Source organism: Mustela nigripes, chromosome 7 (assembly GCF_022355385.1).
Source record: "Mustela nigripes isolate SB6536 chromosome 7, MUSNIG.SB6536, whole genome shotgun sequence".
In the NCBI taxonomy this organism is placed as follows: domain Eukaryota; kingdom Metazoa; phylum Chordata; class Mammalia; order Carnivora; family Mustelidae; genus Mustela; species Mustela nigripes.
In genome coordinates this window covers 126,902,749-126,923,257 of record NC_081563.1, presented here as the reverse complement: position 1 = coordinate 126,923,257, position 20,509 = coordinate 126,902,749, and the positions used below count along the sequence as shown (strand labels likewise).

At 50.2% G+C, this 20,509-nt stretch overlaps 1 protein-coding gene and 1 long non-coding RNA gene across 6 annotated transcripts in view; both read left to right on the top strand.

Annotated features, from left to right (window-relative positions):
• Nucleotides 1–3,288: 3,288 nt before the first annotated feature.
• LOC132022775 (uncharacterized) lies at nt 3,289–9,450 on the top strand. Its single transcript, XR_009405702.1, has 3 exons — nt 3,289–3,367; nt 7,894–8,009; nt 8,189–9,450. It is a non-coding gene; the product is annotated as an uncharacterized LOC132022775 (long non-coding RNA).
• A 728-nt stretch (nt 9,451–10,178) lies between these two features.
• Nucleotides 10,179–20,509, top strand: part of SLC13A3 (solute carrier family 13 member 3) — a 69,308-nt gene continuing 58,977 nt past the window's right edge. For 2 of the 5 annotated variants that reach the window (XM_059407151.1, XM_059407149.1), the window contains exon 1: nt 10,179–10,360. In XM_059407151.1, coding sequence (XP_059263134.1) covers nt 10,250–10,360 — 111 coding nt within the window. In that variant the 5' untranslated portion in view covers nt 10,179–10,249. Of the gene's footprint in view, nt 10,361–17,955; nt 18,228–20,509 lie in introns of those variants that run through there. The other 3 variants (XM_059407150.1, XM_059407152.1, XM_059407153.1) reach the window with 3 other exon arrangements.

The following is a 20,509-nucleotide window of genomic DNA, read 5'->3' as shown; positions in this document are numbered from 1 at the left end:
GATTAGACTTAAATAAAGGTGTTGAGATGTTTTTAAGCGCTGTCTGTGATCATGCTTGTTAAGTGTCATTATCATCGGCAGTTGACTGTTCTCAACAGCTTACTGTGTACAGAAGACATGCTCTAGGCAGAATTGGGTATCTGGAAGAGATCTAGGACAGGCTTCCTCCAGCGGTGCCACGTGTATGCTGGGTACGTAGGCATGGCATTGCAGAACATCCAACCACACAGGGACAACGTTATTTGCTTTTCAGTCCTTCGGGTGGGACGAGGACAAAGCCCCAGCTGGTGATGGATGTCTCTCTCAGCCCTCCAATCCAGCATTTTCTGTTGAGTACATGGGATAGTCCTCTGGAAACCAATGTAGTGGGATGCCGCCCGCATTTTAAAAATGAAATAGATTCATAGACTAGAGAGTATCAGAGTGCATGACGTGTAAGTACTGTTTTAAAAAATTTGTTTCACAAGATGATACTGGAGAGGGAGACAGACCTAAGAGACTAAGTCTCAGGAAGCAAACTGAGGGTTGCTGGAGGGGAGCAGGGGTAGGAGGGATGGGGTGGCAGGTGATGCACACTGGGGGGGGCATGTGCTATGGTGAGTGCTGTGCATTGTGTAAGACTGATGAATCACAGACCTGTATCCCTGAAACAAATACTACTTTAGGTGTTAATTAAAATTATTTCAAAGGTATATAGACAAGGTATATAATGACTTTTGATGTAAATATGTTTCTTTTTTGAGGGTCATAGTACAGAAAGAGGAAAAATACTGCTTAACTTGTCAGTCTTGTTAAAAAAAGGCAGGTTCATAGCTTTCAGGCAGCTGAAATTTATGTAACTATACAGCATTGTTTTTAGTTTCGTTCTGTATTTTTATGGTTACCTCCTAATGAAGACCAGTGATCGATATAAAGTTCCTTTTAGTTTATATAGGGAAAGAAGCGAGTTGATTTATATCACAGGTAATAGGTACACAGAACAAAAGATGTGGCGTGGCTTGGGAAGGACTGAAGTTTGGTACAGCCTGGTTCAAGGGAAGCGGCAGGAAAACTGAGCGAAGATGCAAAATGCCACCAACTAGCTGATGCTTAAAACCCTGGCAGGTAGGGGGCGCCTGGGTGGCTCAGTGGGGTAAGCCTCTGCCTTTGGCTCAGGTCATGATCCCAGGGTCCTGGGATGGAGCCTTGCATCGGGCTCTCTGCTCAGCAGGGAGCCTGCTTCCCCCTCTATCTCTGCCTGCCTCTCTGCCTACTTGTGATCTCTATCTTATAAATAAGATCTTAAAAAAAACAAAAAACAACCCTGCCAGGTCTCTGTTTCTTCCCCAAGGTGTGTGGCTGTGGGGAAGTCCAGTAAAATACCTTTCCTCCTTGTCAACTCTTGCTAGCAAATAGACTTTGAGTGCCTTCTGCGGGGCCAGTGTCCTGTGGGATTCTGGGGTGCGCAGGGAGTGAGCATTCCCATGGGTCCTGGACTGTGTTTCCTTCACCTTGGTAGCCCTGTGCTGAGGAAGATACCCAGGGGTGAGTGAAAACTTCCCTTCCTGGGTAGTGGTGACTAGTAGAGACGAGCGTTCATGTCACTGCCTGTTTACTGCTCATCAATACTGTGCCAGGAGTGTTCATACTGGATCTCAAACAACTCTTAAGTCGGGTATTATCCCCAGTCTGTGGATGAAGAGATGGGCTCAGGAAGGGGAGAACTTGTCCAAGACGTCACAGTAGCAGAGAGTACTTGGGCCCATGTGCTCTTCACTGATAATTTAAGAAATGAAATGCTGGAGATGATATTATTACGATTTTTATATTATATGTTATATTTATTGCTTATATTTTTATCTTTATATTATAATAGGCACTATATATCTAATATATAATAATTGGCACTATGTAACATTTTCATTATACAACATAACATTATATAACATTTTCAACAAACTTAAGGGGCCCTCGGGGCTGGGAGTAATTTTTTCGATTATTTCAGTCAATGCGAGGGCTCATTCCCTTTGCCTCACGAGTACTGTAAGGCTAATAAGCCTCATATCTGCTCCGGGAGGAGAACACACGTGCAGCTGTAATTGGCCCACACGTTCCTAGGGCTCAGTGTGTGCCAGGCCCTGGAGCTACAGAGGGGACATGCAGCTGGCTTTTACTCCCCTAGGGAACAAACTGATGTCGGAAGGGTGGCCGGTTTGCAGCGAGCAGAGCAGAGGAGGAACAGGAAGTGAGATCGGAGACGTGGGGAAGACCAGAACGCGCAGGGCCTGGTAAGCAGCGTGGGTTTTATTCTCACGGCAACCTGGAGGATTTAAAAGGGAGACATCTCACTTATGTTTTGAAAGGATTACATTGATAGGAAAAGGGCTTAGGGGGCAAAAGGGGAATCGAGAAACGAGGGAGAAGGCTTCACAGCTAGCTGGCCAGGTCAGTGACATCGGTGGTCTGGGGTGGATGCCTCAGAGCGTGGGCTGCAAACTGCTTGGCCCCCTTGGCGCATGTGACGTTGTGGCCAGTGGCCGTGGAGGCAGCCTGAGCAGTAGAGGAGTTAAAGTGATCTTTGCAAGCACTGAGGGAAAGGGGGCTACTGGAGAAATCATACATGTTCTGGGAGAAGGTCTGTCTGTGTTCTCAGCCCAGGCCCATGATGGGAAATAAGGAATTATCAGTCATTCCGAGGTGAGCAGTGGATTCTGTCCCTGGTTTAGGATCTCACAAAGGGCCCAGCAACCCTCAGCAATTCCAGATTCCTCAAAGTCCTCATGCAGACAGCCGGCACTTTGTGCCCTGCACCGGCAGGCATGTTCTTGCTGGTTCGAGGATCCGGGAGCAGCACCAGTGAAGGCACGTGGGTATCATCTCAGCCGTGACCGAGAAAGTGAGTCCTGATCCTGATCCTGGTTCCAAGGCAGTTTCTTTACAAAACCAGGCAACCGGCTTGTGGGCCACAGTTAGCTGAGTTGTTCTTTTAAATATTACATTAAAATATATGTCTTGATGACTGAGTTTTTAGGTGCCCCCTTAAATGTGTGCCCTAGTGAGAGCCTCACTTATCTCATCCTGGTCCTAACCTGGCTGCCCCTGGCTGTGAGAACCCAGCTGACAAGGGCACTAGAACTTTCCACCTGTGTCCTGAATTCAGGGCGCTGTCCCCTCCAAAGGACGGCATTGGCCTTCTTCGAGCCCAGAGGAGTGTCTCTGTTTGCCAGCAGAGGTCGCCAGGGACCGTCATGGTTGGTGGGAAGAAGCTTCCCTCCGCTTCCATCCTCGGGAGGGAGGGAGGAGAGAGAAAGAGGGACGGAGAAGGGAGGGGACAGGAGCGGGGACGGAGCAGGATGGAAGGGGAGGGAAGCTTCTCCACAGCGACAAGGTCAGTCACTGGCTTCCCCTTCCTCTCCTGTGCTCTCCTCCTCTCTCCCTACCTGGAACTTGGCTCATTTACCCACTCAGCACCTTAGCTGGGAAGCCCTAGACAGCGGGCCGCGTGCCAATCACTCAGGCTGCTTGCGGGTGTCTAGTTCCGTTCGGCCTTAATTTTGGTATCCATTCTCTCGCTTCTCCACTCACTCATTCACTGGGTACATACAGAGCACCTTGGCTGCGTCCGGCTCTGTGCTGGATCCTGAAGAAGCTACAGTGATGAGGAAGCCCAGCTCCCCTCCGGAGCCCCTTCCCCTCTCCGGGTGCTGCTGTCATCCGTGGTCTCCCCGCTGCTCCCCCTGCTTCTGCCCTGCCCCCCTCCCATATTCTTCGCCACTCAGCAGCCAGAAGCACCTTTGCAAAGCTGGTTTATGCCACTTCCCTAAGCAGAGACCCGATGGCTTCCGATCCCATGCCTCCATGGGAGCCCCGCACCGCACCTCTCGGAGCCTCAGTGTTCTCATCTGTAAGAAGGGCTGACAGTGATGCCTGCCCATGGAGTGAGCGTTGTCACGGGTCTGAATGCCCAGGAAGCAGCCTCTGAGATGCAGTGTAGCCCTTGGGAGGTTTACTAAGGTGTGCGCTTGGGGGTCATCCTTCACAGAAGGGAAGGGAAGAAGGTCTAGGAGGGCAGGGGGAGAAGGGCCACCAGGAAACGGACCCAATCACGGCCTCAGCTGAGCCCACGGGGAGCTCCTGGCCTACAGTGGCCGTGCAGAGATGCCCCAAATTGTGCTGAGATGAACGGGCCCTCCTAATCTCCCATTACACAGTCATTGGCGGGCCAGCCCTGGAAGGACAGGAGTGTGGGTGAGGCCATTCTCTGCCTGGCACATCGCAACCACTAGCAATTGTTGTTATTATTATAGAACCTATTAACGCTATTTTTAGAACCAACAAACAGGCAGTGATAATAAAGCATCATTTGCTCCCCACTTAGAAGCCCAAGATACTCATGTGCCCTTCCCCCACACTGCCCGCCCCAACCCCAGTATTTCCAAAGCCAAAGGCCTGGGCCTGAGCTGAGCATCTGCGTTTCTGACCAGTCCCAGGTGATGCTGTTCCGACAGCCCTAATGAAAATCAAGGTGTCCTTGAGAAGGAGGGGATAGAGGCTGAGAGGGCGGAAATAGCAGTTACTGTACCCATTTTATGGATGAGGAAGTTGAGTCTCAGAGAGGCTGAGCAACTTGCCCAGTCATCAGCTTATAAATGATAGAGATTGTGCCAGACAGTGCCAGGCTCTAGTGGCTTTTGCTAGGCAACCCTCTTTATTCCCTTCGGACAGAGCCTCTGTCCAGGCGTTTATTTGATGCGAATGGCTTCATCGCAGGGAAGGTTGGACTGGTCCCTGTGTAGAACGGCGCCTGGAAGGTAGGAGGTGCTCTGTAAACATTGGCTGAGTTGAACTGAATCCCCTCGCACATGCGAGCAACAGCCTGCTTGTGAAAGAAAATCATGGAGCCCTCCTCCCACTACCGCAAACACACACACACACACACACACACACCACCTACCCACAGTCTTCCCTGCTGGAGGCAAAGCGGACTATGGTCCTGGCCTGTAGCTTGGAACAAAAAACATTGAGAACCCTGGGGGTTTGGTGCCGATCAAAGGCCTCCTCATGTTTGTAAACCTCCATTCTCCTGCCTGGGTTACAGAAGGTTAGAGGATGGCCCAGAACCCACAGTTAGATGCAATCCCTGGTCAGGGGACTCTGGGCCTGCCCCCTCCCCCATAGAGAGGAAAGGCCCTGAGAGGCTGAGTGACTCAAACCCAGCCAGGGAACTAAAAGGGGTAACTAATCCCAACCCCAGCCTGAGGCCCACCTGCCAGGACTGGCTTCAAATCCAATATTGCTCTTGGAGCTCTAGTGGCCTGACCAAAATGTCACACTGAGAGATGCTGACAGTGGTACAGGGCTCAGCCCGGGGGGCAGGACGGAAGGCACTGAGTTCTCCCCTTCTGTGCAGGGGGAGTGGAAAACTACTCTCCCCTTCCCAGGCTTTATTTTTCTTCCTAGCACTAAGCCCTATGGGATATGGGATATATCCCACTCATTTATCTTATTATAGAGCTAATAAAATGAAAGCTCTACGAGACCCGAGACTTTTGTCTTGGTTGGTCACTGCGAAAGCCCTAGCACCCAGAATGATACCAGATAATGGTAGGTGCTCAATTAATACTCATGAATGAGTGATATGATTTTGGTTGATGTTCATAATAAAGTCCAATGATTTAAGGCATGTTCCATCTTTCAGGACTGATTGGATGTCTGCTATGTTCCCAGTACTGTTCCAGGCCCTGGGAGTATGGCAGGGAATAGTTGGGACTCCTTGTTCTCATGGAGTTTAATCAAGTGGGGAATCACTTCAAACAATGACCCACGCTGCGAAGGAAAGCCCTCGGGGGATTTTATACAGAGTGCGTGATGCCGAGTTGAGGAAGGTCATGTTCCAGTGGATTAGGTAGTTGGGGAGGGTCCTTGAAAGAGGTGATGTTTGAGTTGAGACTTGAGTGAGAGAAGGAAGAGGCAGGCCACTGAGATGGGATGGCGGGCGGGGTGTGTGTTGGGGATGGGGGTGGGAAGAACATCCAGGCAGAGGGAGTGGTCCATGCCAAGAACTCAGCGTGTTCAGGGAGCAGGAAGAAAGTCACAAAGAGGGAGGGATACGGCAATCGAGGGGAAATCAGCTAGGACTTAGGGTCAAAGAACTAGGCAGGGCTTGGTCATTCACATAAGTGCTCGGCACAGTGCTTGGCACATAGAAAGCCCTTAAAACCTGGGCCGGTAGGGGCGCCTGGGTGTCTCAGTCAGTGAAACATCTGCCTTTGGCTCCGGTCGTGATCTCGGGGTCCTGGGGTCGAGCCCCACATCAGGCCCCCTGCTCAGCGGCGAGTCTGCTTCTCCCTCTGTCCCTCTACCCCTCGTGCTCTCTCTCGCTGTCTCTCAAATAAATAAATAAAATCTTTAGAAAGGAAAACCTGGGCTGGTGACTATAATCAGTATCATATAACCAGTATGTATGCACACTTTACATAAGTTGTTATTTTGCTTTTAAAATAGGGAGGGGCACCTGGGTGGCTCAGTCAGTTAAGCGTTCAACTCTTGGTTTTGGCTCAGGACGTGATCTCAGGGTTGTGAAATCAAGCCCTGTATCAGGTTCTATACTCAGCACGGAGTCTGCTTTAGAGTCTTGTCTTCCTCTGCCTCTCACCCTTCCCCTGCTCGCGCATGCTCTCTCTCTCAAGTAATAAATAAAATGTTTAAAAATAATAGTGATTATAAAAATGGGGAAGAGGAAGGGTGGTGTGTATCACGGGAATTTTAGCTCCATCGTGCACTAGCTGTGTGACCTTGGGCAAATGTCTTAATCTCCCTGAGCTTCAGTTTTCTCATCTGTCTAACAGGCAAGCCTAGGAGTGTATGAAAATAAATAGCCAAACCATCCATCAACTATGGAAGTTCTTTAAGAATTCCTTCCCACATCCTACTTCTCTCTCAGTGTGAAGGGGGAAGAAACAAAGAAAGGGAGTTAATGGGTCCAGCCTGGGCAGCACCAGCTTCCTGTAGGATGCAAAGATGCTAAGTCATCCAACTAGGGGCCTCGTGTTGTGTGGACAGCCCTTCCTATAAGGAGCTCTTCTTGAAAGATTCAGCCCATGCAAGTCCTGGCTGATCTCTACCACTGACTTCCTCTGAGTTTGACTCCTTCTCCTACTTCACCCCTAAGTGCTCACTCTGGGTGAGAAAAATAATAGTGGTGGTCATAGTTCTCCATTGCCATGTAACAAATTGCTCCAAAGCTTAATGACATATAACAACTATTTGTTATGCTCACGATCCTGTGGGTCAGACATTTGGACCGGGCAGCTTGGGGCTGTTTGGTTTCTGTTCCACCATGTCTGGGACATCAGCTAGAGGACCCAAAGGCTAGGGGCTGGAATCATCTGAAGGCTCATTTGCTCTTAGGCTGGTTAGTTGTTGCCGGTGGCTTGTTAAAAGCCTTGCTTTCTGTGGGTTTTGTGCCTGGTTTAGTCTGAAATTCAAATATGGTGGTTGGGTTCCACAGATGAGAGTCCCAAGAGTGAGGGAACCAAGCAGAAGGCGTACCGCCTTTATGGCTGAGCCCTCGAGATCCCAGAACATCAGGAGTCCTGCAGTGTTCTGTTGGTTGGTACGGCACAAGCCCTCCCTCGCTTTTAAGAGGTGGGAACAGGCCTCCCCCCCCCCCCAACCCCGCTCTCTGCGGGAAGAGTGTCAGTCCACATTTAAGAGGAGCATATGGAAGCCTGTGTATGATGGAAGGTAGATATTGATCCTATCCTGGGAAAATAAAATCTGCCACGAGTGGAATGACCATAATTGTTGTCAATTGCTTAGCACTTAACTATGTGCAAGTACTGGGCTCCGGCCTCACTCATGAATTCTCCCAGCATCCCTGTGAGCTACATGCTCTTCTTGTGTCCATTTCAGATAAGGAAACAGGCCCATTGGAGTTCAAGGTCTTGTCTACAGTTGCACAAGAAGTCAAGCGGTCTGGCCAGAATTGGATTGTGGCTTTGTCTGTGCAGGGTGACAGACTCAAAAAGGTAATGAAAACAGATTATTGTACAAATTAAATGAGTTAAAACATGTAAAGTGCTGAAGACAGTGCCTCCCACATTGGAGTGCAGTATATGTGCTTGTTATTTTATTATTACTAACCCATTTGAGCCACAGGACTGAAATTTCTGCTCCAATACTAAATACTACCCTCTCAATCTCTTAGCTCCTTCCAGAACAAGGAAGCCAGTCCAGGGGCCCTGGGTGCAATATACCCTGATCCCAACTGCCTCCGCTCATGCTTTGGGGAATCTGTGCTTCTCTGATGTCAGTTGGCCCAAATCCCCAGGAATACCTTCTCCGGTTTGGAAAACTATCCACCCACACCCAGGCTTCGACTGTCCAAAGTGCTCCCTGCAGGGCCTCACTCTCCATCGGAGGTCACCCACCACTAACCTGGCTGGAACCTTTGATGAAGCCGGTTATTGGTCTGGCTCAAGGTCAGGTGCCCAGATTGAAAGGACGCTGGATAAAGTTTCATCACAGCTTATTTCCCATTGGGAAATAACTTGCCCTAGGGGTTTAAGGGAATCATGGCCAGCACGACCCACATGGGAAATCATAAAATAAGAACAGAGGGGCTTCCACCTCTGGATAGATGGAGTAGACATAATTTTCTCTATACTTCTTGCTGAGGCCAACTGAAAATCCTGTACAGTACTCATCGAACAGACTCTAGAAAGGGAAGAGATGACTTGGGACCCAAGGAACAACCCACTGATGAGTTTATTGGGTTTTCTTTTCGCCTACTGTATCTTTGACATGAAAGAAGCAGGCAACCGGAAATGCCAACAAGAGGCTCCAGAAAACCCTGACATAAGCCTGCACTCTACAGCAGAAGCACCAGGAAAAATCAGCCTAGCGAGACCATTTTCAGACAAGCCTTCTCTACTCCAGCTGAACACCACAGAAGAAAACTGTGACCTTGCCCCCATCAGCAGAGGCTGAGTGGGGAGACTTGACTTCTATCCTCACCAGGCTGTCACAGTGTGTCCCAGCTTCCTTCCAGGGGTGATGATAGCGCAAGTGCTGGATAGGGCTGGGACTTCTGTCCTCCTAGGCTAATATGAGGATCCTTGTCTCCTGTCACCCCTTACCATGTTTGCTCTGCGAAAGGCTTTGTTGAAAGGATGAAAAGACAAACTATAGCCTGGGGGAAAATATTTGCAATCCACATCTTGTGTCTAGAATATAAAAATCACTCTCAAAACTCAACAGCGTAGAACAAACAGTCCAATTAGAAAGCGAGCAAACAGCAGGAAAAGATGATTCCGGAAGAGGATATGCAGATGGCAAATAAGCACATGAAAAACGTTCAACATCATCAGTCACCAGGAAAATAAATATTCAAGCCGCAGTGAGATACTGCTACACCTCTATCAGGATGGCTAAAATCAAAAATAGGGAGAACCCTAAATGCTGGCAAAGACGTGGAAAAATTGGATCACTTATTCGTTTTTAATGGAAATGTAAAACGTACAGACACTCTGGAGAACAGTTTGGCAGTTTCTTTAAAAACTAAGGATGCAACTACCCCATCTATCACTCAGCAGCTGTACTCCTGTGCTTTCACCCAGGAGGAAGCAATAAATAGATGCCTCCAGGCTCCTGCCTGCGGGTGACTCACCCACCCTGGAAGGAAGGAGGAACAAAATCAACAGCAAGGGCGACTCCCAGTGAGGGCTCGTTCAGTGCCAGGCGCTGTGCTGGGCATAAGTGCGCCATTCCAATGAAACTGCCCAACAGACCCCTGGTCTGGTAGAGCCCATCATCATCACCCCCACTTTGTGGATGAGTAAACTGACGCTCCAAGGCCTTCGCTCAAGGCCAGAACGTCGCTCAAGGCTAGAAGGCGCAGAGTCAGGTGATTCTAACAATCGCAGACCCAGGTGATTCTAACAATCCTCCCATTGTCATTACACATCCTTCCCCGGGGCAAGTCAGGAGCAGCGAGGAAAGGTTCAGCGGGTGGCCGCGGGTTAAACCCAAGGACTGGAGTCCGTTCCTCGTTCTTGTGCCTGACGCTCCCTAACTCTCCCGGCCTTCTCCACCCCCGCCCCCCAATCCCGGGGGCGTAGGCACCACCCTTTTCCTCCCGGAGGAGCAGGGAGAGGGCGGGTTCCCGAGCGCAGTCCCCTCCCCGGACCCTCCCCCTGGCTTTAAGCCGGCGCGGGGAACCAGGCGCGGGCAGTCCCGGGCCGGCCCGCTCCGCCGGCCGATCGCGCAGATGGCAGCGCTGGCGACAGTGGCCAAGAAGGTGTGGAGCGCGCGGCGGCTGCTGGTGCTGCTGTTCGCGCCGCTCACGCTGCTGCCGGTGGTCTTCGCCCTCCCGCCCAAGGTAACGCCTCCTCCTCCCGGGCCCCCCCCCCCCCCACCGTTCTCCCACCTGAAGGGCCGCGCTGAGAGCAGGACCCTCTCTTCCCCCGCCTCCAAAGCGGGAAGCTGCTGAGGTCCCAGACCGCCCCTCGACCCTCAACCTTCTCCCCTGCACCCTGCCCCCTCTAACCCTTTCCCAGCGGCGTCTTGGAGCCCGGGATGTTCTCACTTAGTCTTGGAGGGACTTTATCCTCTTTGATGAGCTCTAACCCTGCGCTGGGCGCTGCGGGCAACATTTCACTTGATAATCACAAGCAACGCGTAACGAACGCCCACCGGGGCAAGTCACAGAACTCTGAACTTCATTTCGCTTAAATGTGAAAATGGTGGAAACGGGACTGTCAGCCCATTGGGCTGTGGTAGATATTAAATGAGGCAATATATGCAAATCGTTTAGAACTAAGCTGTACACGGTTAGTGCCTACGACACACTGGCTGGACGACACACTGGCCGGTTTTATTCCAGGCCCTCGGTCTAATGGGAACAGCCACGGTTTGAGGAACCGTCACCAGGAGCCAGGCCCGTGAAGCTTTGCCCTGTGGACATAATTTTATTCCATCCTTTCCAGGCTCCAGGATGGGGGAGGGGTGAGGGGGTGAAGGTTATTCATCTCATTTTCCAGAGAAGACAAGGGAGGCTCAGAGAGATGAAGTGACTTGCCCAGAATCACACAGCAAGCAGCTGAGTAGGGATGCAGTTCCTGGCTTGTCGGAATCCAGAATTTGAGCAGTTTCTACACTCTCAAAGTAAATCCCTCGACCAAAGGCTGCAGATCGAGGTCAGGAGTGTCCTGGTGAAAGTCAACACCAAAGGGGGCTGGGAGAAGATGGTGTCACGGGTCCCTATTGGGTCCCTCACGGGTGCCCAGTCCACCTGGGGCATCATGGGAGGGCATAGGACAAGGCTTCCACCTCCAGGAAGTTGCTCTACTACTTATCAACGTGATAGTCAATGTTCATAAAAAAGAAAAGCAGAGAGAGGGTGTAATGTAGCGGTACGTTATCCAGCACCCACCAGCAGAGACCAGGGGAACTGGGATCCAGAGAGGGCTGCCTGGAGGAAGGGTCCCTCGTTGGGCACAGGGAGTAAGAAGGTGATACCAGCTGGTGCCAAAGAGACCCAGGGCTAACGTACAAACAGGTTTTCTGGTGTGGAATGATCCAGGCTCTTAGACTTTTTTGACTTTGAAGAGAGAAACAAGAAATGCCAGAATAAGGGTAAGGTCACTTTTCAAAACCATCCCATCCCCAGCCGGGTGCTGACCTCAGGACCTTGGACCAACCTCCTTTCTTCTTTGGGTCTCACTTTCCTTGTCTGTGGTGTGGGCCATCATGGTGCTGGTGTTTGAGAATCGAGGTGAAGGGTTGAGCGAGGGAGTTGCCTTATTTTGTGGAGCATCACGGGTGGAGGCTGGGTGAGTTTGTGAGGTCCTGAGTGGAGCAAGAAAAGACAGAACTTACTGCGTCTCTCTCCTCAGCAGGGCCCTTCTCAAGCTTCTCTCTGCTCACCCTCTAGCAAGATCTGCTAGATCAGGGGCAGATCCAAGTGTTAGAGGGCCTGAAGCGTGTAGTATTTGAGGGGTGCTTTTCAAGAAAAAGTACACAGATTTACAAATAGAAAATTTATTTCAGGGCTTGGGAGGGGCTCTGAAGCTTAAGTTTCGTTAGTGTTACTGTGAATCCACTTCCACCCGAAACCCAGCGGGCCCCGGAAACGTGCCTCAAGCTTTCTGCGATGGTGGTGAGCCTGATGAATAAGCGGTTTTACTGAATGCTTAACTCTTACTATGTGCCAGGCACCATGTGAAGAACCTTGGCCTCATCCTGTATAATGTGCACAGAACCAGGGAGACAGCTGCCATGAGCCTTCCTACTGACCAGGGGAGGAAATGGATGTCAGGGAGGTTATGTGACTTGCCCAGGGTCACATAGCCGGTACGGAGTCAGGATGCAGGGATCCAACTTAGAATCATTGCACTTGATACTCTTTTCTTGGTTTTAACTAAGAACCTCTCCTGGTTCCCTGCAGATCCCCGTGCGGACCCTTTGTGTGGCCTTGGATGTCACTACCTTATTTAAGTGGCTGATGAGTATGGGCTCCCTCAGGTCTGGCTTCTTGGGGGATTTTTTTTTTTTAAGATTTTATTTATTCATTTGACAAACAGATCACAAGTAGGCAGAGAGAGAGGAGGAAGCAGGCTCCCCACTAAGCAGAGAGCCAGATGTGGGGCTTGATCCCAGGACCCTGGGATCATGACCCGAGCTGAAGGCAGAGGCTTTAACCCACTGAGCCACCCAGGTGCCCCCTTGGGGGATTTTTTTAAAAAGATTTTATTTATTTATTTGACAGAGAGATCATAAGTAGGCAGAGAGGGAGCCTGATTCGGGGCTCAATCCCAGGACCCTGAGATCATGACCTGAGCCAAAGGCAGAGGCTTAACCACTGAGCCACCCAGGTGCCCCTTCTTGGGGGATCTTAAACCTCCCTCAGAAATCTCTATCAGCATACTCAAAGCCTCACCCTGTGTTTTATTTATACACAAATTATATATAGATATATAATTATTATATTCTCGGATATTAACAATGGACATGTTTCTAAATCTGATTTACGATATGAATCACGGCATCCTTAGAGAACATTGAACAGAAAACGTTGCTGTTTTTATTGATCTGGGACATACATTTAAAGCAAGGAGTGGGTGTGCTCTGCAAATGAAGCTTCCAATTTTTTTGGTAATCTTAACCAGTATCAATCCTGTGATAACCTCCCAAACAAAGCCCGGTGAGCTAACAAAAATTTATGTTTGCCGTGCAAATGTAGCTTCAAGGCAGGTATCCTCAGTGTCCACTCCCACCCACAATATCAAATTGTCACTTCGAAGCCTCTCTCATACAGAAATTCTGGAACCACCGATTGAAGTTATTTCGTACGTATGGGTTCCCCAAAGCTTTCCAGGTGTCAGATCAGGAAAGACAATGGAGCTGCCTGGGCATTTGCCTTTTGTCCCTCACTGGGTCCTGGCTTTCCAGCTTGGTGATGTCTCTGATGTTCTAGGAATCTGTGTGATCAGCAGGGTTGGCCCTCGTGCACCTGTCCCCTGGCGACTGGTGAGCCAGTCTGTGGGGAGATCGGGGTTAATTCGAAGAGCAGATAGAAGTGGTGGAGGTGGGTGGAGGAGGACAATTCTTACATTATGTCCTCCTGGCTTGGAACAGAATGCTATCAGCAGAGATGAAAAGGAGTGGGATGTATTTCTAGAATGCAGTGATTGCAATTTCCAGTGCCACTGGAGATTCCAGCTCTTGCTACGAGGGTGCTGGACACCAGTAGGAAGTCCAGATGCTGCTGGAGGGATCATCTCCAAGTTTTCCAAGAATAGCCATCCTGGGAGATGGAAGTTAGGGGACTGGCCTTAGGCAGCTGGTAGAGATAGTGAGACTGTCAAAGCAGCTTGTAAATGAGCACCAGCTCCCTAACTGTTGGCAGGGAAGTCTTGCCCCCTTTCCCACCTTGCACCCACACCCACTGAAAGCAAATGTAACCAGACTGACCATGGGGCCAAGATGGGTACTTATAGATGACTCTAAGGATGCTTTGAAGAAGAGGGATTGGGGGGATAGTCTAGGTGGGAATGCTACAGGGTGTTGCACAGGCTGTGGACTGCACAAGGCGGCTTGAGTTGGGAAGAGGAGATTGAACCAAACTGCACGCCATCTGCCCAACTGTGTATCCTGTTGCAGTGCTGGATCTGCCTGAGAAAGAGCCCCTTTCCTGATTTGCTGCTAGCAGCAGACTGGTTCTGGGGTAGTGGATCTTTTAAGGGGACGGTAGTATACCTAGATGGTCAGAGGCCCACTTTTTTGCTTTTGCTTAATTCTTGGGTGGGTGGGATTTAGGTGGGTGATGAGGAAATTGATCATTTCATTCCTAGTTTTTAGTCTTTGGAATCAGAACTGGATTCTCACTTCACATACTTGCTCTGGGACCTTGGGTAAGGCATTTTACTTCTCTGATCTCCAGTTGCTTCACTGATAACATGACCACAAGATCATCTTTTTCCCTGGTTATCATTTGGGCCCTGTGAAATCATATATAGTGCCTGTGCCATAACTTCCTACTTTTAAATTCAGTGCCAAAGGTGTGCTTCACCTCTCTTGTGCTGTACCTGGGCGACGGAGACCCAGAGAAATCAAAGGATGGGTAGAGCATGGGCCATAGCACTGAGAAGGCCTGCATTTGGGTTTTGGCTCTGAAACTCTGAGATGGGCAGCTTTGCATTTCTGAGCCTCTGTTCCTTCATTTGTGAAGCGAGGACTCACACCTTTCCCAAGGGCTTTATGAGACTTAATTAGGAAAACATATGGAAATTGTCCTGTATGGTGCCAAACATAGTGCGAGTTTATAATAATAATAATAATTCCTGTTAAAAATTGTTTTCCCATTTAGCCTATGTTGTCTTACATGGTTTTCAAATTTTAGTTTATTTACTTTTCACATCAGCCTTAGGAAAAGGGAATAATGATTATCCCCATTAATACAGATGAGGAGAAAAAAGCACAGAGAAGTTAGGTAATGTTCCTGAAGTCACACAGCTACTAAACATTGTGTTGGTCACTTCTTCTTGTCCTGGGTTTTGGAAGACAGGGTGGCCAGCGTTCTTGGAGACCCTGAGTCTTCCCTTAAAAGGGGCATCCCAGAAACCCCCCCAGATCTAGCCTTGTAGATCGAGTACCTTCCTAGTGTTTTAAACGTGTATTATCTCATTGAACCCAAAGAGCTCAGACAGGGAACCCCTAAAATGGACTGCAGTCTGTTTAGTTTCCATCATCCAAATACTGCCCACAGCATTTTTACCAGATCCCCTTACTCTGCTCAATATTACTTAATTATATTCCTATCATGCCCTCCCCCCCCTTTTTTTTTTTTACATCATTACTGCCTTGCTACCCTCCCCTCCTTTTCAAAACACTTAAATACAATGACTTAATGAGAAAATTTAATACAAAGACCATGTATGAAAACCAGGATCACAAATGACTAATAGAAGAAAAGCAGCAATAAACAAATATCCAATGTTGGTTGATTCTGGCCACACACTGCTGCCTGCTTGAAGCCAAGGGCCTGAGGTCTTCCCTTTCTGTGTTGTCTAGGGAGGCAAATGCTCAAGAGAGGTGTAAAAGACAAGTTACTATCAAACTGAGGCTTTGATCTGGAAGGAATGAGGGGGAGGAAAGAACCCACAGTGTCTTCATGAAGCTCTCTGAAACGGTCCCCCGTCTGATAAAAAGGATTTATTCATAGACCTTTCCTTGTGGGATTTTGTGATCAAGAACAGGTTTATTGCAAAAATTGGCAAAAGCTACGTCTTAGATGCACATAAATTTTGTTTCTTTTGCAGTCTATCCTTTACACATTTTCTCTTTTTCCCTGGAGGGATCTTTGAAGTTAGCTGTGGGTGGAAAGGAGAGTTGCTTGTGGTGTTTGGTGGAATGAGCTACATTGAAATGGCCAATCCTAAGCCTCAGTTTACTCATCTGGAGATTGGTTCTAATCCTACTGAAGTGCGTTCGTATGCCTAAGGCACTTTGCCAAGTGCTGTCCTGTAGTAAGCACTCAGTAAATGTCAGCTGCTACTATTGGAGCCTGTCACAGTGCTTAGAACTGGAGGCTCATTCTAGATCAACTTCCATGAAGAGGGAACCAAGGTCCAGAGAAGGAAGTGAGTTGCCTGAGGCATGAGGGAGTGGCAGAGTGGGCAGGAGAGCGCCTTCACCCCTCTATCTTTGTCCACTGATACCCCATTTCAGGCTTCCAGCCATCATGTTTTACCTAGTGATTTTTAATCCCTGAGCCTAACTTCTAGATAAAGGGTAAGGGAAATCCGAAGTCAAGCTCCCTTGCTTCTGCTCAGATCCCAGTTGGCCCTCATTGAAGATTATTAGCAGCAAATATTTATTGATCACTTACTGGGAGCTCTGCCCCCTTGCTCCCTCTGCTCTCATACTGACCTTGCCTCTTTCTTATGTATCTCAAATTTGCTCTCACCCCAGGATCTTTGCACTTGCTGTTCCCTCAGTCTGAACTGCTGTTTCCCCAGATATCTGCCAGGCTTGCTTTCTCACTTCATTCATCAATGCTTAAAGACCACCGTCCTCAAAGGCCTCCCTGACCACCCTATCTAACAGAGAGGTAAAAAAAATCTTTTACACTCTGTTCCCTTCCCTGCTTTACCTTTTGTCATGGTCTTTATCACTATCTGGCAGGTCAGGGTAAGCAGTCATAGGGTTGGCTGGTGCAAATAATTTCCATGAGCTCTAGGACAGAGGCTGTCCCTAGGTGTCTGGTACCTGGCTCTCAGTGATTGAGGCAGGAGGATGGATTGTGGCCTGGAGTGAAAGAGCCCAACAAAAGAGGTGGTTGGGGGTGTGGGCTCTGGATTGGTGGTTTACATTGGAAAAATACCTTGAGTTGTTTACTATCTCTAGGAACTAGCTAGCCCGGGTAGCGGCTGACCTTCCAGAGTTATCAAGGTCCCAGGATGTCAGAGCATCAAATTCAGTAATTAGAACACACGCTTGATTCGGTCTTCCATATTCTTCTCTCACCGTGATCGAGCCTCACAGGTCTTCTTTTGGTCCTTCAAGTCTACCAACCTTCTTCCGGCCTCAGGGCCTTTGCATTTGCTGTTCTCTCTGCCTGGGCTGCTCTTGCTGCTGATCTTCCACAGCTGGATCCTTCTGGTCATTGAAGTCTTAGCCCTAATTGTACCTCTTCTGAGGAGTCCTCCCTGACTACCCTTTCTTAAGAATACTTGTCCTCCTTACCCCACCAAATACTCTCTAAACCAGCCTCCTGTTTTATTTCCTTCATGGAATTCATCCCAATCTGAAATGGCCATTATTTGTTCACTGTCTGCCTCCCCAAGTAGGCAGTGGGCAATGTCGGGGCATCGCTTGCTCCCCACAGCCTCCTCCCTTCCTGTGCCTAGGACAGCGTCTGACACGTGATTGGTACTCAGTAAACAAGTGAGTGAATGAATTTGGACTTGAACTCGGCTGGCCCTGATTTAGAAGACACGCGCTTTCAAAAGCCCAGACTGCTTCCCCGTTGTGGAAGGTTTGAGCTGGAATCGTACTTCCAGCTCCCTCTTTTCCAGTTGGGAGGACTGAGGCCCAGAGAGGGCCTGGAGAGACTCCCCCAGACTCTCCCAGCCAGACGGTCCCAGAACCTTCATCTGTGCCCCTACATGCTCTCTGGCCAGGTCTGACCCATTGCCCACACAGGCCCCTTGGCCTCGGCGCCGCTCCTCTGAGGCCCAGCCAACTTTCCGCTTGCCTGGAGCTCCTGCCAGGTGTGTAAACAGGCCGATGTGATTCCTGGTGATGCAGCAGGGAGCGAGATCGTTTCCTGACCAGACTCAACAGGACAGCGCCCTCTGGCCCTCTGGACCGATGAGCAGGATTCCCCCCCCTCCCCGCCCTGGCCAGACCTTGAACACACAAAGTCAGCACCTTAGCAAAGCCAGACCTGGCTGGGGCCTGGAACGAGTTGCACACATGCTCCCGAGCCCCACTCTCCAGCTGAGATGCATTGGAGAAGAGACACACAAGGCCACAGCTCAAAGCACGTCCTGGCAAGTCACTTCCCTCCCCTGAGCCTTGATTTTCTCACCTGCAAAGTGGGCATCCTGAAACCTATCTGCTGGGAAGACTTGAAAGGGTCTGACTCATGGGAGATGCTCGATCAAGGAGCCTGGCTGTTGCTCTTATCTGCATACTGGGGGTACAAGGCTCTTGGCTCTGCTACTTGTCCCTGAAATTTACAGGTGAGGGGCAACCAGTGGGGAGGAGCCTGTGTTGTTGGGTGGAGGGAAGCACTGACACATGGGACAGAACAGCGATCCCCAGCTGATAAAGAAGTAGGAAAAAGCCCGAGGGGGCCACAGGCCCAGCGTCTGTCTTGTCCCTCTGTCCCTTTTGCTCCACTCTCCTGCGTGGGTCCTTACAAGCAGTCAGGGGCAAGATGGGGATTTGATTTCAAGCATATTAAGCTGTCTTACGGGAATGTGCTGGAGTCCCTGGGAGGCTGTAGGAAGTGAATTCAAGATTGTTGATGTCCTGGGCCACATGCCTTATTCATGCCCCCTTCTCTGCTCCCCGAGAGGCTCCTAAGAGCCATAGCGAACACCTCCCAGTGCGTATGATGTGCCAGGCACCATTCAAAGCACTCAGGCTTGCTAGCTCATTTTGCTCATCATGGCTCTGCGGGGCAGGTGCTGTTATTGTCCACATTCACAGATGGGAACACTGAGGCACAGAATGGTTTAGTCACTTGTCCGAATGCCCAAGGCTTGGAAGGGGCAGAGCTGGGATTCAGACCCTGGCGTTCTAGCTCTGGAGTCTGTGTTCTTAGCCACAGCGTGTGCTGCAGGGGTGATAGATCTGTTCTATAGATGGAAAGGTCCAGGCTGGGAAGGGAAGCCACTTGCCCAGCACCTCAAGGTCATTGAATGAGTAGTGGGGCTGGCATTTGACCCTTGGTCTGCCTTATTGAAGGCGCGGCGCACACTCCTTCATGGTTCAGTGGAGGTGAAGGGGGAAGGAAGTGATGAGGTTGGGTATTGTCAGAGGCATCAGGAAAACCTGCCTAAAAGAGAGATAATGTCATCCTGACCCGAGTAGGAGTTTGGAAATCTCAGGGAGCTCGCTGAAGACAGGAACTAATGTGGGTGGTCAAGCATGATAGATGGGAGCTGGGGTTTGGCTGTCTGGGTTCAAATCCTGGCTTTTTAATATGCTGTGTCATCTTAGGCCAGTTACTTAACCTCTCTGTGCCTCTGTTTTCTCATCTATAAACAGATGTGCTAATAACTGATGATATTGGTAAAGGTCTTGATGTTGCCTAACTTCAGGGACAGATCACCTACTATGTTCTAGGCTCTGGGAAATGCTTTAAATCAGTGATTTTCGAGCATTTTGCTCCCCAGGAGACAATTGGCAAAGTCTGGACACATTACTGGTTGTCACGGGGCAATGGAGGTGGTGGGTGGAGGCCAAGGGTACTGCAAAGCACCCTACCGTGCAGGGGACAGTCCCCCGCGACAAAGACCTCAGGCCCCAAATGGTGGCTGTGCAGAGTTCCAGAAGCCTGCCTTGAACGAGTTCGATGTTTTGATCTCCCAACCAGCCTGGGAGGCAGGCACAGTCAAATCCGGTTTTCTGCCAGGGAAACAAACGGTCCATAAGAGGAGGTGTTTGCCTGTGGCCCAGGGCCTGGCTGGAGGGGCCCTCACAGGCTGGGGGGATTTGGAAATGGAGGGCCTGTCAGTCAAGACAGAATACCCTGGTCACCCAGCCCAGCTCAGAGGGCGGCTCCTGGCTGCCCTGGGTGGAGCTGACCCTTTGTCCCCTCGGCCCTGGGGCTTGCAGCAGGCGACACCTTTCCCTTGGTTGGGAGAAACAAGAGAAGTCCTTGTTTGCTGCCACCCACAGCCCCGATTGTCCCCATGTCCCCATAAGTTCACAGGCTGCCTGCACCTTTCTCTCCTGCTCTCCCCCGCAGCTGGCTCCGGAGGCCTGGGTGGGCAGGGGAGGGTGAAGGAACATTCTGCCTGCCCCTCGCTCTCTGCGACCCCTTTTCTGTGAAGGGCTGGAACTTGGCAAAACTCCGTGGTGCCCGAGCGGGGTATTTGCCAGCAGAACCCAAACCTAGACTTGAAGGCAGTTTGCTGGGAAATGAGTCTGAGGGGCACTGGTGTCTGGGACGAGAACATGGGGTGTCTTAGGCCCAGGGAGCCTGGCAGAGGCCTGGTGCGGCACCTGGCTCACGGGGCATCTCCCCACTCTTGTTGGGGGCTGGGGACTGAGACCTTTCTGAGAGTGCCTTCTCACCCCTGCTAAACCCACCTGTGTCCTCAGCCTGGGAGGCCTGGCTCCATTTCCTGCTCCCGGCCTTTGGCCTCCAGACCTTGGCTTTCTGCTTCTGGAAAAGTGGTCTGTCCAGAATCCCTGGGCTGTTGTGCCCCTCCCCGAATCATTTTCTGAATTAGGAGGGAGCATCGTGAGAGTGGGAACGCAGACACCAGACTTCCTGGACTCATCTTGCTCT